This window comes from Fusarium fujikuroi, chromosome FFUJ_chr11 (assembly GCF_900079805.1).
Source record: "Fusarium fujikuroi IMI 58289 draft genome, chromosome FFUJ_chr11".
NCBI lineage: Eukaryota > Fungi > Ascomycota > Sordariomycetes > Hypocreales > Nectriaceae > Fusarium > Fusarium fujikuroi.
Window position 1 is genome coordinate 2,183,942 of NC_036632.1, and position 14,095 is coordinate 2,198,036.

Here is a 14,095-nt window from a genome sequence, read left to right on the forward strand (position 1 = left end):
TGTGTTATGTGCCGAAAAGGGACCTAATAAATTATAAATGTGTATCCCTGGGGATCAGTAAGTTTATTACCACGACCGTAGCTGTCGGGACGTAAGCCCACCTCGGAAGACCTCGGCGACTGCATTAGCGCCAGTCGATGCTGATCTTATCTACAGTGGGTCGGCAAAAGTCCCGACACATTTCAATATTACCTTAACCACCTTAATTGCATATAGCTATTTCACTCTATAATTAACTGGGCAATATTTATTTAATTTTAATAAAATATATATTAATTTATAGAGAATTAAAAGGAGATTCTAGAAGTATAGCTTAATATTTAGTATAATATCTATTTATATTATAATACTTATTTAGTCAGTCTAGGATCGATTTAATTACATTTTTAACTATATTATCTTTAATCTTAGATTATAGCTTCTCTATAGCTATTATAAGCCTTTTAATGGCTTTAGTTAACTTTAAATAAGCTGCAATTTTAGGATATTATTTATAAATCTAGGCTTTTAGGACTTTCTATAGATTTTTAATAGGGTTAAGATTAAGGCTATATAGCGGCCAGTTTATTAAAGATATCTTATATCTTCTTGCCTAAAGGTATAGCTAATCTTAAACTTTCTAGTAAGTAAAGGTATAGGTATTATTGTATTAAAAAGTCTCTCCTTTTTTAATAAGGTTAGGAAAATAGGACTAAAAATAGAATAGAATATATTAGCCTATTATGCCCTCTCTCTTAAAGTTAGGATTGTTTAGTAAAAGGATAATTTAAGACAGTTTATTATAGTTAATTGCACTAAAGAATATCTATAAGTATCTTAAAGGTTATCTATAAGGTTATACCTTATCTCTATAAAGTCTTTTGCCTTATAGTATTATTAAAATATACTTCTATAAAAGGAGGGTCTAGATATATAGATCTATAAAATAATTACTTAATATAGTTACTATCTATATAGTTAATTATAACCTTATTAGAAAACTACTAACTGTATTAAAAAGATTTATCTTTATAATAGTATTTATTATAGAATTCTTTCTTTAATTAAGTATATTCTTTATTAAGAAATGGGCATTAAAGTGTAAGTTTATATTATATATCCTTATTAAGAAGCCAGTAACTAATTATTCTTCTTAAGTAATGTAATTATACCTAATTAATAATTTCTTAATATAAAATAAAAGGGTTATTTCTAATAAGTATTTTAATATAAGTTTTATCTTAATTAAATAAGATTTAAGGCCTTTTAGATTGTTAATTATCTTTAGCTAACTTTTATTATTAATTGCATTAAATGATCCTATAGATTGTATATTAAGTTAACCTCTTTTTATTTGCGATTTCCTATACCTAAACTTCTAATTTATATATTATTATAAACCTTATTCTTATATAAAGAGAATAATATATATCTTGCCTTAATTTAGGCATTTTATTTTATTAAAATAATATAATAAAGTTATTGTATCTGTGTTATTATTTTATAAAAAGCGGGGGTAGACCCGAAATGTGTCAGGACTTTTGCCCGGGACTGTACCTACCCGGCGAGCGCCGCCAAAAGATCCTGGAATACTAACAACAAGATTCCTTGATCCGTCATGTCTCACTAAGACGTCATGCAAATTGAGAAGATTCCCTTGAGGGTAGCGGACCCTTATCAGCAAAAAGTCAGAGTTAACATATGCTTAATTCATTCAACTTGAAAGGAATTTCGCTCTTTAAACTCTTGAACGAAATCTCTGATCCTGCGCCCAATCCTCTTAGGCATATTAGCCTCTGTCTCTACATTCGCGCCGTCTTCCAATAACATTAATGCGTCTGCATAGGGCTTCCACCCCTGGCTATTCCCAAAGTCAATTGCCACGGTCGGTTTCCTGCTCTGCGGCCAAAGGACAGATTTCCTATACTCCTCTGTCTGCAGCTGGAATAGCCTAAGGCAGGGACATGACACTATTTTGGCTTTCAAACCATATTCCCGTATGAGGAGCTCTTGTGTGCCCATTGCATAGTGAATAACAACTCCGGCGGCTATGAGAGTCAAGTCAAAGTCCTCGTCGTGACATTTGGAGAACGTGTAAGCTCCATGTGTCACACCTAGACGGGACGAGTGATCTGTAAAGCTGGTGGCACCATTCTGCGGCAGGAAAATTGTTGTTGGTATCTTGCTTGATCTGATGGTCACGAGAAAAGCGCCTGCAGCTTCTTCGGCGTCGCAGGGTCGGATGTGAAATGCTTCGGGCTTTGTCCTCCCTGGCCTCGAACGCCTGTTTGGCCGCTGTGACAAGTCATCACCTCTGAAGGATCTGCGTTCCCTTATCCGGGACCACTGATCAGCTGATAAGGGAGGTATCGGCAGAGGTATCGGGCTAGTGAGTGCAGGTTGATGTTGAGTAATGGTTGCTGCCCTGCCTGCAACGTGGTACCAGAACTCCCGAGCAAGCGTTGGGTACAGCTCCCTGTATTTCTTTACCCTCACTAGCCAATCGGCTTCGTAGAGCTTACTCTTCTTGAATACATCTAGAAAGATATCGTAAAGCTCCTGCGAGAGGTAGAGCGGAGCATTGTTGTTAAGATAAGAGTCTACTTCGTGGGACAAGGGGCGATTCGGCAGTTGAATACTGATCAAAGTCGGCGAATCGCTTCTTCTTGAGTAGTTGAGGGCCATATATAGGGCTTTGCTTGTATTAGAGAGTGGTTCAATCATCGTGGGGCACACTGGCAGAACTTACTGGCGATAGTAAAGTTCTCGTCATTTACCAGTTCAAGTACTTTCCAGCCATGCCTCTTGAAGTTTTTGACTTGAAGACTATCGCTCATTGAGTCATACGTGCTATCATGAATTACACAGAGATTGCTGAGCTTCCAACTGCCGGCAAGAGCGACTGCATCTAGAGCACTGCCCTGCTGAAACTTGGGATCATCGATGATGCACCAAATCATGTTGTCTAGAAGCTCCAGATCTGGTTTGTTGTAGAGCATCATAAGGCTTTTAAATGCAACTGCCTGGCCTATAGCACCCTCGATTGCTTTATTTGAGTCACTGTGAGTGTGAATTGTTCCGGGAAGGTCGCTGGCAATATTTGGAAGGCTGACGATGATGCCTTGTGCTGCGATGAGATGCTCAAATAAGCCTTTCCATCTGCCAGCATAATCTATAGGAGGCATGTGAGTTGGTGCAGGAAAACAGCTAGCTAACCCTGGCAATGGAACCTACGTCCTGACACGACTAAACGATCTCGATTAAAGTAGTGGCTGTCTTCTGGTGCATATCTCATCACGTACTTGAACAGAGCTGTTCCAATAGAAGCCTTCAACCTGGAGGATCTACATGAGTAATTAGATAAACGTCATCCAAGCTGTTACCTTTGCGATGGGACTTACTCATATCCTTCTTTCTTTGATTGCGAAATGAGACCAGTGAGCAGCTTCAACGATCTATCGAGCTCTTGAAGCTCATCAGAGGAGCTACCACTGGCCCGAAAACTACCTGAGGCTTCAGTGGGAGTTTGATGCATCATGGGGTTATAGTCAAAACACAAGAGAACTGTGGGAAGTGAAAAAAAACCAGTAGTCAAGAGTAGAATGGTAATCTGGTGGTCTGCTTCTCCCATTTATGATCTATCTATCCATTATACAGTCTCTTGTATCACTTGTCCATCAAACCAGTTTAGTTCACACCGTTGACAGGCTCGTCACTTGTCACCTTTGAGTGTCAAACTTCCCATGCTCATGACAGTCGTCAGGTCAACGCGCAAATTTAATTGATCAAAGCAAAGAAGCATGGGGCGAACCTCGCTTCGAGGTGAGCTCGCAACGAGGCCAGTCGCCAGTTGAGCTCTTACTAATGACTGACCAGGGGTGGTGAGGTACTCGTCGGAGGCTAAATCTGAAGCCGGGCTCGTGTGAGAGGGAAGGGTCAAAAATTCGCCGCACTTTGCCCCTCATAAGCTCTGAGATGGCTCTTTTAAGGCAGTTTTAATTCGTTAAAGGTCCTCGGCCCTGACATATCTGGCCGATGCCATCATTGCCGGGGAAATAGCATAGGGTTTGGCGGGGTTCAAAGTATCGGCCTCATTGATCAAGTCTCACACCGACATGCATGCAGGTTACGAAGAGCTAGATTCATAATGTTGTTTTTGCCGTGGAAAGAAACCACCATATCCTACTGTGTTTTCCCGCTACTTCCACAGATAACCATCCACCGCTCAACCTCGGCTTGGAGCACAGCCATACCGCCATCCATGAGCTGCATCAGTGGCTCTTGGGCATGCTCTCTAACATACGTATTCCAACTCTCTAGGATAAGCTTATTGATGTTTAATTTAACTGCACCGCTCTGAATGCATCGTTGCATAATCTCAGGCGTAAAGTCGTTTGTGCCGTGGAGCGCCATTATCACGCGACTGTTGACCTGGGTGTTGACGCTGGATAAACGATCAAAATCGAGTTGAGGACCCGCTGGGCCGTAGTCACCGTGTATGTTACCTATGCTCGGCGCAAGAAGGTCGATTCCGGCTGCTAGAAAGTCTTCAACTTCTCTGGGCGTGGTGAACATTGCTTATGATAAACCATCAGTATCCAGCTTCCTCGTGTAGGTATTGGCTTGGTATCGCTTTACTTACCCTCCAGAGATCCCGTGTCGGCAATCCCCTCTTCTCCCCCGTTGATGCGACCACTTTCAGCCTCAACAGCGATGCCGTGATCATGGCAAATCCTTGTCAAAAGCTTTGTCTTTTCTAAGTTGGCATCGTGGTCGTAATGGCTCATATCCACCATAATTGAATCAAACGGCAAAGTGGCAGCAATTTCTCGGATCTGCGCTTCGTCCTGCGCATGGTCTAGATGGAGCGACAGCGGTACTGTTGCTGACTTGACTGCTGCTGCTGCTGCCCATCCCAAAGTCGGGAACTGTTTGACAGTTGAGGGGAAGAGCAGAAGAATAAGAGGTGACCTCTTGGCTTCGGCAGCGCGAACTAGCGCCGTCAGGTGCTCGATGTTGTAACTGGAGAATTAAATTGTGCATGAGAATAGCTCATTTCAATCCGAACTAGGAGTACCCACCAAATTATGGCCAAAACACCATACCTGCCCTCGGCTGCTGAGCGGAGGATTTGCAGGGTGCGGTTCTGCTTCTGAACTTCCAGCCAGGAATCCATTTCTGCCGTTTCTTCTTGCTCACGGATGAGTGGAAGAATGATCAGATACCGAAATTCTCCCATTACTTTTTAATACGACACTCACGGGGATCAAGACCCTGGGCTTCCGTAATGCTTATCCTCGATACGTGCTGGCGTAAACCGAGGGTGGGGCTGTCCTCGAGACGAGAGCACCATCACCTCGAAGCGAGGTCATTTCCTTTCACGCTGCTCACGCTGCCTTATCGCACACGTATACCACAGCAGAAAGTCCTATTGGAACTGAATTCGGGATCGTCTCGAAGTGCATGAATCTGGTCGCCAACTACACAACTGAAGCTCGCCTTGGTCAAACAATGATCGTATTACAATGCCCAAGTATATCTAAGCTGGCAGCTGGCGATGAGTTTCCAGCTCCAAATTCACAACATCTCAATATCATCAAACAACGATTCCCAATCGCCGATACACCATGGCTCCAACGCTAGAACTGAACGAGAGGGCTTCTGTTGAGAAGATTCTCGTTAAGTCCCTCCCCAAAAATGGCACCACCAGCACTGCTGGCTTCAAACTCGAGAGCTCAGAGAAGCACGATAGGGTTTTGAAGGTGTTTAGAGCTTTCATCGCGGACCTTTGCCAGCAGTTCAATGGTGGTCACCCAGGGTAAGAGCTTGCTTCTGTGTAGTCCCGATCACGACACTGACTCTTCAGGTCCGCTATGGGCATGGCAGCCATTGGCATTGCCCTCTACAAGTACGTCATGAGGTACTCTCCCAACAATTGCGAGTACTTTAACCGTGACCGCTTCGTTTTGTCCAATGGTATGTCATATCCACCAACTCGCAGTGAGACTCTCTGACCAAGATCAAGGGCATGCCTGTCTGTGGCAATATCTGTTCATGCACCTTGTCGGTGTTAAGAGCATGACCCTCGAGCAGCTCAAGTCATATCACTCGACAAAGACCGATTCCCTCTGTCCCGGCCATCCAGAAATCGAAAATGAGGGCGTTGAGGTTACGACGGGCCCCCTTGGCCAAGGAGTCGCTAACGCAGTTGGTCTCGCCATGGCAACTAAGAACCTTGCCGCGACATATAACAAGCCAGGGTTCGAACTAGTGAACAACATGACGTGGTGCATGATCGGTGATGCCTGCCTCCAGGAGGGTGTTGGGCTAGAGGCAGTCTCCCTCGCTGGCCATTGGAGACTAAACAACCTTTGCATTATTTACGACAATAACTCTATTACCTGTGATGGCACCGCTGATGTCGCCAATACTGAGGATATCAATGCAAAGATGGAGGCTACCGGTTGGAATGTCCTGAATGTCTTTGACGGAGATTCAGACGTGGCTGGTATGTTCACACGTGTCCCCCTTGAATACGCTTCAACTCATGATATTCAGGTATCGTCAACGCCCTCATCGCTGCCCGATCAAGTGACAAGCCGACTTTTATCAACATTCGAACAACTATCGGCTTCGGATCTACTGCAGCTGGTAGCGCAAAGACACACGGAGCAGCCCTCGGGGCCGACGATGTGGCCAACATCAAGAAGTCGTTCGGTCTAGACCTCAATGAGCATTTCCACATCCCGCAAGATGTCTATGACCTGTTCACAGATGTTCGTGTTCGTGGTGATGCCTACGAGGCCGAGTGGCTTCAGATCGTTCAGAGATATAAGCAAGAGGATCCTGTCCTTGGAACGGAATTCGGCCTTCGCGTCTCTGGGAAAATGCCGGATGACTGGACAAAGTGCATCCCCAGCAGGTCAGAGCTTCCAGTTGAGCCAACGTCATCGCGAAAGTCAGCAGGTATTGTAACCAATATCCTCGGAGAGAGGATCAAATCCTTTTTGGTTGGAACCGCAGACCTGACTCCTTCGTGCCATGTGGCCTTCAACAACAAGGTCGACTTCCAATCGGTGAGTGCAAAAGAAGGACAGAGAGTATTGAGAAGAATTGCTAACGCACATGTAGCCTGATCTACGAACCGCCTGCGGTCTCAACGGAAACTACAGTGGCCGCTATATCCACTACGGTATCCGCGAGCACGCCATGTGTGCCATCTCCAACGGCCTAGCCGCATTTAACAAGGGCACCTTTATCCCAATGACAAGTTCATTCTTCATGTTCTATCTGTATGCCGCCCCAGCTGTTCGAATGGCAGCCCTTCAGGGACTCCAGCAGATTCACATCGCTACCCACGACAGCATTGGAACCGGCGAGGATGGACCGACGCATCAGCCAATCGCGCTGCCAGCTCTTTACCGTGCCATGCCAAATACCTTGTACATTCGTCCATGTGACTCTGAGGAGGTGGCGGGTGCTTTCATCGCTGCCATCCAGGCCACTGAGACACCAACCATCATCTCTCTGTCACGACAGAACCTGACGCAGTTCCCACGGCACTCTTCACGTGAGGGCGTGAGTATGGGCGCGTATGTTTTCGTCGAGGCTGACGGTGATGACTTCGACGTGACGCTCATTGGAGTTGGTTCCGAGATGGGTCTCACGATGCAGGCTAAGGATGTGCTTCTCAAGGAGCACGGCATCAAGTCAAGAGTGGTTTCGTTTCCCTGTCCTAGACTCTTTGAGTCACAATCGCGACAGTACAAGCAGTCGGTGCTAAAGCCTCGCTCCGGAAAGCCTACCGTCGTCATTGAGGCTTATGCCGCGAATGGATGGGAGCGGTACGCTGATGCATCCATGTCCATGAGGCGATTCGGAAAGAGCCTTCCATCAAAGGCGACTTATGAATATTTTGGATTCCAGCCCCATAACATTGCAACTAAGATTAGGGATCTGGTAGAGGAGTTTAAGAGGGATGGGATTGAGACACTGAGGGGTGATTTTAGAGATCTCAATGGCAGCTTGGGAGTCGGACTTGAGTATTAAGAGTTGGTCATTATTGTTTGTTATCCTGCTTGATTGTTTCGCTTTTGTACTTAAGAACAAAGATAGCAAAGCATTTGAAGTCTTCCTCTGGCTCTGGCGGTCTTCCTTGCCCTATTGCGCTAAACTATAAAGGTACAAGCAGGGAACAAAAAACCGTACTATAATCATGTTAGAGTGAGAGACTCTTCGCAGAATGGGATCTCGTCATATAGGATCTGATCTATATTTAGGGTAGCAGTGATGTCAAGACTCACTAAGGCTATACTAAGCCTGCCCAAGTTATCCTAAATTTACCTAAACCTTCTCATCACATTTTATTGACAAGGCAATCTAAGCAGTGATACTGGGGACGGCCGGATGCTTAGTTTCTGGATCTCCATCCCATGGTAACTTATGATCGAATTTGGTTTACGTTAGTGGAGGAATGCGGGGTAACTTCAACGCTACGCCCAACTCGTCCCAAGTTTTATGAATAAATAGAGCTGATGCCCTCGAGACGAGACCCAGACAATTTGCCATAATCCATCGTTTGTCAATGGATACAAACAACAACTCCAGACGATTTCGCCGCCATAGACCGTCCAGGGCTCGCGGCTTGAGAACTTCAACGGGCTGGTAGGTGTTCATTTACTTACTACCACTCAACTAGCTAACCTAGGCCTTGATACCGCTGACACTACCCTACAGTCTCACGTGTAGAAGAAGACGCGTCAAGTGTGACGAAGGCAAACCCAGCTGTATCCAGTGTTCCAAATCCGCTCGAGAATGCACTTATGGGCAGCCGCAACGTGGACTTGTGCAAGCGGATCAGGACACCCCCGAAGAAGCCGACGTTCGTGGCGATACAATCCCTGGAGCATCCTACACAGAAAACAGCGAAACTGGTGGCTTAAGCGCTGCTCACCAAACACGTGATGCTGAGAATGACCGACCCAGCATTGAGGGAACAACCAGCTACCAAGATGACTTCCAAGTCCTAGTCGAACCTTCTGGCACATTCCAGCTCCACGACTCCGGCGACACTCCCCAAGACGACCAGTCAGAGAAAACTAGTGATGGAATTTTACCCAATATAGACTTTGACCTTGCTGCGTCTCCGTTAGCTAGGAGCCAAGTATCGCTACTCAACATCTCGCCCTTCGAATGGTACGACCTCCTAGCGCAGGATGCCATCTCTCAAATCCAACGGTTAAACAATGCTTCAAATGGCGAACCACGATGGAACTTTGATGAGAGCACACTCTCCCGTCGGCAGTCACCCGTCCCGAGATCTATCGACACCGATTCCTATACACAAGACCGTCACGGTAGCGGTCTCGGAGTATCCGTGGTTGATAACGACGCGGCCGACAAACCATGGAACACCTTGGAGAGCATCCAGCTCTCGCCAGCCGACCTTCGCTTCTTTCGTTACTACACTGAGATAGTTGGACCGATACTCGATCTATTTGATCAAGCGCGTCATTTTACCAATGTCGTACCTCACCTCGCGCTACGCAACTCGGGGCTATTGAAGGCAATACTTGCAGTCGCAGCGAAACACATGTCTCTTGGCGTCAAAGTAGGGCAGCCACAGAGTCATGGCGGAACCTCGAGCGAAGGTAGCTCATCGTCGCCAGAGGGAACTACAGGCAGTAGCCAACAAGCAGAACAGAGTCAAATACCTGCGCACATGGCCACACGGTACTACTACGAGACCCTCCAGTATCTTTCGCATACTCTACTCTATCCGTCGTATGCAGAATCCCACGAGATATTGGCCACGGCTATAATGATCAGCACATATGAAATGTTTGACGCTGGTGGGACTTCGACAAGCGGCAATTGGGAACGCCACCTACGAGGTGCTTTCTGGATCCAACGTTCTCAAGACAACGACGGCGAGTCGGTTGACGGGCTGAGACGAGCTGTGTGGTGGGCGTGGCTTAGACAAGATATATGGGCAGCTTTCCGAGCCGGGAGGCCGACCCTTACTATCTGGCGCCCTAAGAAGAGGCTCGAAGATCTCGATTCTGACGAGCTTGCTACGAGAATGGTCTACATATGTGCCAAGTGCGTCGAGTTTGCAGCTCTGGACAAGACCTCGCCTAGTCAAGATATACAACAGAAGATTGAGCATGGTGATAGACTTCTTCAAGCCCTCGAAAATTGGTATCGTGTCCTTCCTCCCTCGTACAAGCCAGTAATGGTCACGACGGAACCCAACATCATAAACCGGGCATCCTCAACCTCCGAGTCTCAGACAAGGTTCCAGCCCATATGGTTTCACCCGCCCAACCACGCCGGTGCCATGCAGATGTATCACTTTTCCAAGGCTATCGTACTACTAAACCAGCCTTCGACCGGCGGTCTCAACGCATACCGTCAACGTCAAAAAGCCCTTAACGAAAGCCTCCATATGGTTTGCAGCATCGCAAATACCTGCCAAAAGGGCGAGCCTGCGATGGCCTTTGTCAATGTCCAGGCTATATTTGCTGGTAAGCGGCGCATCCCTGTTATGAATCGCTGACTGACCGGTCTAGTCGGCCAGTGTGTGCAGATGCCAGAGAAGCAGGCTGCACTCCTTGATACTTTGGATAGGATGTTGGAGATTAGTAAGTTCCCCGCTGCAGGGCTAGTAGCGGATCTTAAGCGCATGTGGCAAGAATAACATGTTGTTCTACGACTACTGTAAAGCCGGCTTGTGGGTGTTGTTGTCCAAGCTGGTTACATCTGCAACTTCAAACAGAGATTCCGATAATCTGGTTAAACCGGGGGAAATTGGTCCCTCTCACTCTTTTGTTGTTACCGTGCATGAATCTAGATCTATCAATGGGCCCTAGTTCTAACCTCTCACCATGCCCCGACAATTCCAGCAACCGGGATATCAATACCAGTCGTGTATGAAGCCCCGTCAGAGAGTAAGTATACATATGCACCCCCGAGTTCCTTCGGATCAGCAAGCCTCGGCATACCACCATAATACTGCATCTTGAGATCCCAATCAGGCGCCTGGTCTACAAAGTAAGTCATAGCCGTCTTAACAAAGCCGGGCGAGATAGAATTAACTCGGATGCCGTGTTTAGCCCACTCCATGGCTAGCGTATGTGCCATATTACGTACAGCACCCTTGGTGGCTCCGTACGGGGCCGAGGGCGCTGCGCGGTTTGGACGGTACGAGGTCATGGATGCTGTGAAGACGATGGATCCTTTGATGCCTAGTTCAATGAACCGCCGTGCGACAGTCGTAGCACAGAAGTATGCACCGAATACATTGAGGTTGAAAAGCTTATCCAGCTGGGTGCGGTCAAAATCGAGTGCCGGCTGGTGTTTCGTCATGCCGGCGTTGGCGACGAGGCCATGGATGGCGCCTCGCTTGGAGATGATAGCATCGATAGCTGATGTAATACTCTCCTCGGAGGTGACATCGCAGTGTATATAGCCGAGTCGCTTCGGGTTGGCGGCATGAAGGGCGAGAAACTCGTCGCCAGGCTCGAAGAGGTCCAGGCTAAAGACGGCGGCAGCTTCGTTGGCTAGACAGACCTCTGCGATGCCTAGACCAATACCCCTGTTGGCGCCGGTGATGGCGATGACCTTGTCCTTCAATGTTACTCTCCAGTGGTGGTCAGGGCCTGGCTGGGTGCTGAGAAATGTCGGTGAGGTCTCGGTAGGTGTGCCTGGTATTGGTATTGGGAATGGGGCGGTGTCCCCATTGCTAGGGACAATGGTAGGCGTATCGAGTGCGCTGGGAGACATTGTATAGATTTTGTTTATTGTATGTGTAGCTGGGTTGCTCAAAACGTATAAACTTGTCTGGAAGTAATGGAAAATGGTCTTTATTGTTCGAGTGGTAGGAGGGGGCTAAATAGAACTCGTCCAAGTAGGCGGAACGCTACGCGTCTTGTTCTTATGCGTAGAATAGAACGAAAATCTTGCCACAGGAACAATGGATCAGCCAAGCATCCCGATGAAGATACGGATAGTCTCAAAAGACTTGGCACGCGAGGCCACCGAGACGAGGTAACAAGGTTACATTCATCACGCATCCTTGGCATGGTAGGCCCTCGTAACGACACCATCCATGTTCGCTTCGAGGGCAGCCTTCGCCTCGACGTCATGCATCATCCGTCTCAGCGTCTCCATAACTTCCGTAACGAGATTCGACTCCCCCGTCCCCCATGGGGAATTAGTCTCCCGTCCCCGCACAGAGGATGGTCTTTCCAACGGCAATATCCGTTACTGGGTCAAACACAACTTTTATTGTGTGCTGTGTTCTATAAGTTTGCCGATTGCCACCACAACTCCTCAATTTGATCCAATGCAATCAACCACCCGAGCAATCGAAAATAAGTTGATTGATGATCATCTTTGCACCACCTAGGTTTCCATGATAGTTTCAAACCCGGCAACATGGCAGCATCCAAGACTAGTACCGAGGCTGTCGACCAGAAAGACTTTCTCGAAGGTCCCGGTCAAGTCACCGAGCATGTCGAAATAACCCAAGCCGTCACCTGGACTGCAGAGGAAGAGAAGAAACTTGTCCGTAAGATCGACATGTTTCTCCTGCCGAATATTTGGCTCATGTACTTACTCTCGTATATGGACCGAACCAAGTGAGTCAACCTTATGTAACGACACGAGTGGCTCTAATCATGTTCCAGCATCGGAAACGCAAAGATCGCCGGCATGGCTGATGATCTTAAGCTCACCTCGTCCCAGTACAGTATTATTCTCGTCGTCTTCTTCGGTAAGGTTCTCGCCCGTCACTCCAGGACTAATCAGCTAACATTGTCAGTTGGTTATGTTATCTTTGAACCGCCGTCCAACATGATCTTGGTTCGGACCCGACCGTCTTTATACCTCCCTGCAATCATGATTATCTGGGGTGTGCTCACATGCATCATGTCTGTCGTTCAGAGCTACCACCATCTCATCATCCTCCGAGTCTTTGTCGGTGTCATGGAATCAGGCTTTGCTCCAGGCATCCTACTTATCTTCTCATCCTGGTATAAGCGAACTGAGCAGTCAAAGCGATTTGCGGTCTTTATGTCAGCTGCTATCTTGTCCGGGGCCTTTGGTGGCCTTCTTGCAGGCGCCATTACCGGCGGCCTTGAGGGCGCCCATGGGATTCGGGGGTGGCGCTGGCTTTTCATCGTGGAGGGCGTGGCTACCATTGGTTGGGCCATCATTGCCGCGTTTTTGCTTCTTGACTTCCCAGTCAATACCAAGCACCTGACAGACCGTGAGCGAGCGATCGCAATTGCTAGACTCCAGGAGGATAGTGTTACCGTAAGGGGCCAGGGCGAAAACGTCGGCAAGATACAGTCGCTTGTCCTTGCGTTGCGAGATTGGCGGACTTGGGGTTTTATCTTTGGCTACATGGTATGCTTTTGCACTGATAATACTTTGTTCATTGAAACGTACTGACTCTATTCAGGTCATTGTCGGTTCCTCGACCCTTTCTTACTTTTACCCCACCTTAGTCCACGGCCTTGGCTACAGCAGCACTGTTCAAGCGCAATATATGACGGTAAGAGGACATCCAAGGGCTGAGGAAAAGTTGAGGCCAAGCTAACCAGTCTTGAATTAGGTTCCAATTTACGCTGTTGCATTCGTGTGTACCGCCATCAGCGGCTACTTCGCCGACAGGATCTCGAACTACCGCGGTCTCATCATCGCCGGATGGCTCAGCTTCTCAATGATAACATCAATTGCAGTTTGTGTGGTCTACAACTTCACCGCCCGGTATGCGCTACTTGTTCTCATGGCTGCAGGACTGTGGGCATCCAATGCTATATCACTGAGCTTTGCAGCCTCAACATTCGGGTCTATGGACGCCGAGGTTCGAGCTGTTGCGCTAGCGCTCATGAACGCTCTGGGTAACCTTGCACAAATCTATGGCGCCTACCTGTTCCCCTCTGATGATGCACCGAAGTATCTTATGGGCTTTGGTGTTATTTCTGGTATGCTTGGCTTTGGCGTTTGCGTTTATATTGTTATGCATGTTCTTGTCCGACGGTTGAAGCCATGAGTAAAGAGTCAAGTGGTATGCAAGATATAGGAGTCTAAACTAGTAACTCAGCTAAGG

At 47.3% G+C, this 14,095-nt stretch overlaps 6 protein-coding genes; 3 read left to right on the forward strand and 3 right to left on the reverse strand.

Annotated features, from left to right (window-relative positions):
* Positions 1-1,689: 1,689 nt before the first annotated feature.
* FFUJ_12052 (transketolase family protein) lies at positions 1,690-3,514 on the reverse strand (the record flags this gene model as incomplete). XM_023571020.1 has 4 exons in its annotated part: positions 1,690-2,672; positions 2,729-3,151; positions 3,214-3,323; positions 3,381-3,514. 4 exons carry the CDS (start codon positions 3,512-3,514, stop codon positions 1,690-1,692), a joined length of 1,650 nt encoding a protein of 549 aa, XP_023438040.1.
* A 647-nt stretch (positions 3,515-4,161) lies between these two features.
* Positions 4,162-5,155, reverse strand: FFUJ_12053 (related to fructose-bisphosphate aldolase; the record flags this gene model as incomplete). XM_023571021.1 has 3 exons in its annotated part: positions 4,162-4,556; positions 4,622-5,001; positions 5,061-5,155. 3 exons carry the CDS (start codon positions 5,153-5,155, stop codon positions 4,162-4,164), a joined length of 870 nt encoding a protein of 289 aa, XP_023438041.1.
* A 451-nt stretch (positions 5,156-5,606) lies between these two features.
* Positions 5,607-8,028, forward strand: FFUJ_12054 (transketolase family protein; the record flags this gene model as incomplete). XM_023571022.1 has 5 exons in its annotated part: positions 5,607-5,797; positions 5,846-5,955; positions 6,005-6,487; positions 6,538-7,055; positions 7,111-8,028. 5 exons carry the CDS (start codon positions 5,607-5,609, stop codon positions 8,026-8,028), a joined length of 2,220 nt encoding a protein of 739 aa, XP_023438042.1.
* Positions 8,029-8,563: 535 nt separating this feature from the next.
* On the forward strand, positions 8,564-10,678 carry FFUJ_12055 (uncharacterized protein; the record flags this gene model as incomplete). XM_023571023.1 has 3 exons in its annotated part: positions 8,564-8,643; positions 8,716-10,505; positions 10,551-10,678. 3 exons carry the CDS (start codon positions 8,564-8,566, stop codon positions 10,676-10,678), a joined length of 1,998 nt encoding a protein of 665 aa, XP_023438043.1.
* A 182-nt stretch (positions 10,679-10,860) lies between these two features.
* FFUJ_12056 (related to D-arabinitol 2-dehydrogenase) lies at positions 10,861-11,763 on the reverse strand (the record flags this gene model as incomplete). The annotated part of the gene is made up of 1 exon (XM_023571024.1): positions 10,861-11,763. The coding sequence occupies one exon, from the start codon at positions 11,761-11,763 to the stop codon at positions 10,861-10,863; it is 903 nt and encodes a 300-aa protein (XP_023438044.1).
* A 654-nt stretch (positions 11,764-12,417) lies between these two features.
* Positions 12,418-14,038, forward strand: FFUJ_12057 (related to allantoate permease; the record flags this gene model as incomplete). XM_023571025.1 has 4 exons in its annotated part: positions 12,418-12,620; positions 12,669-13,389; positions 13,445-13,537; positions 13,598-14,038. 4 exons carry the CDS (start codon positions 12,418-12,420, stop codon positions 14,036-14,038), a joined length of 1,458 nt encoding a protein of 485 aa, XP_023438045.1.
* Between the last annotated feature and the right edge of the window lie 57 nt (positions 14,039-14,095).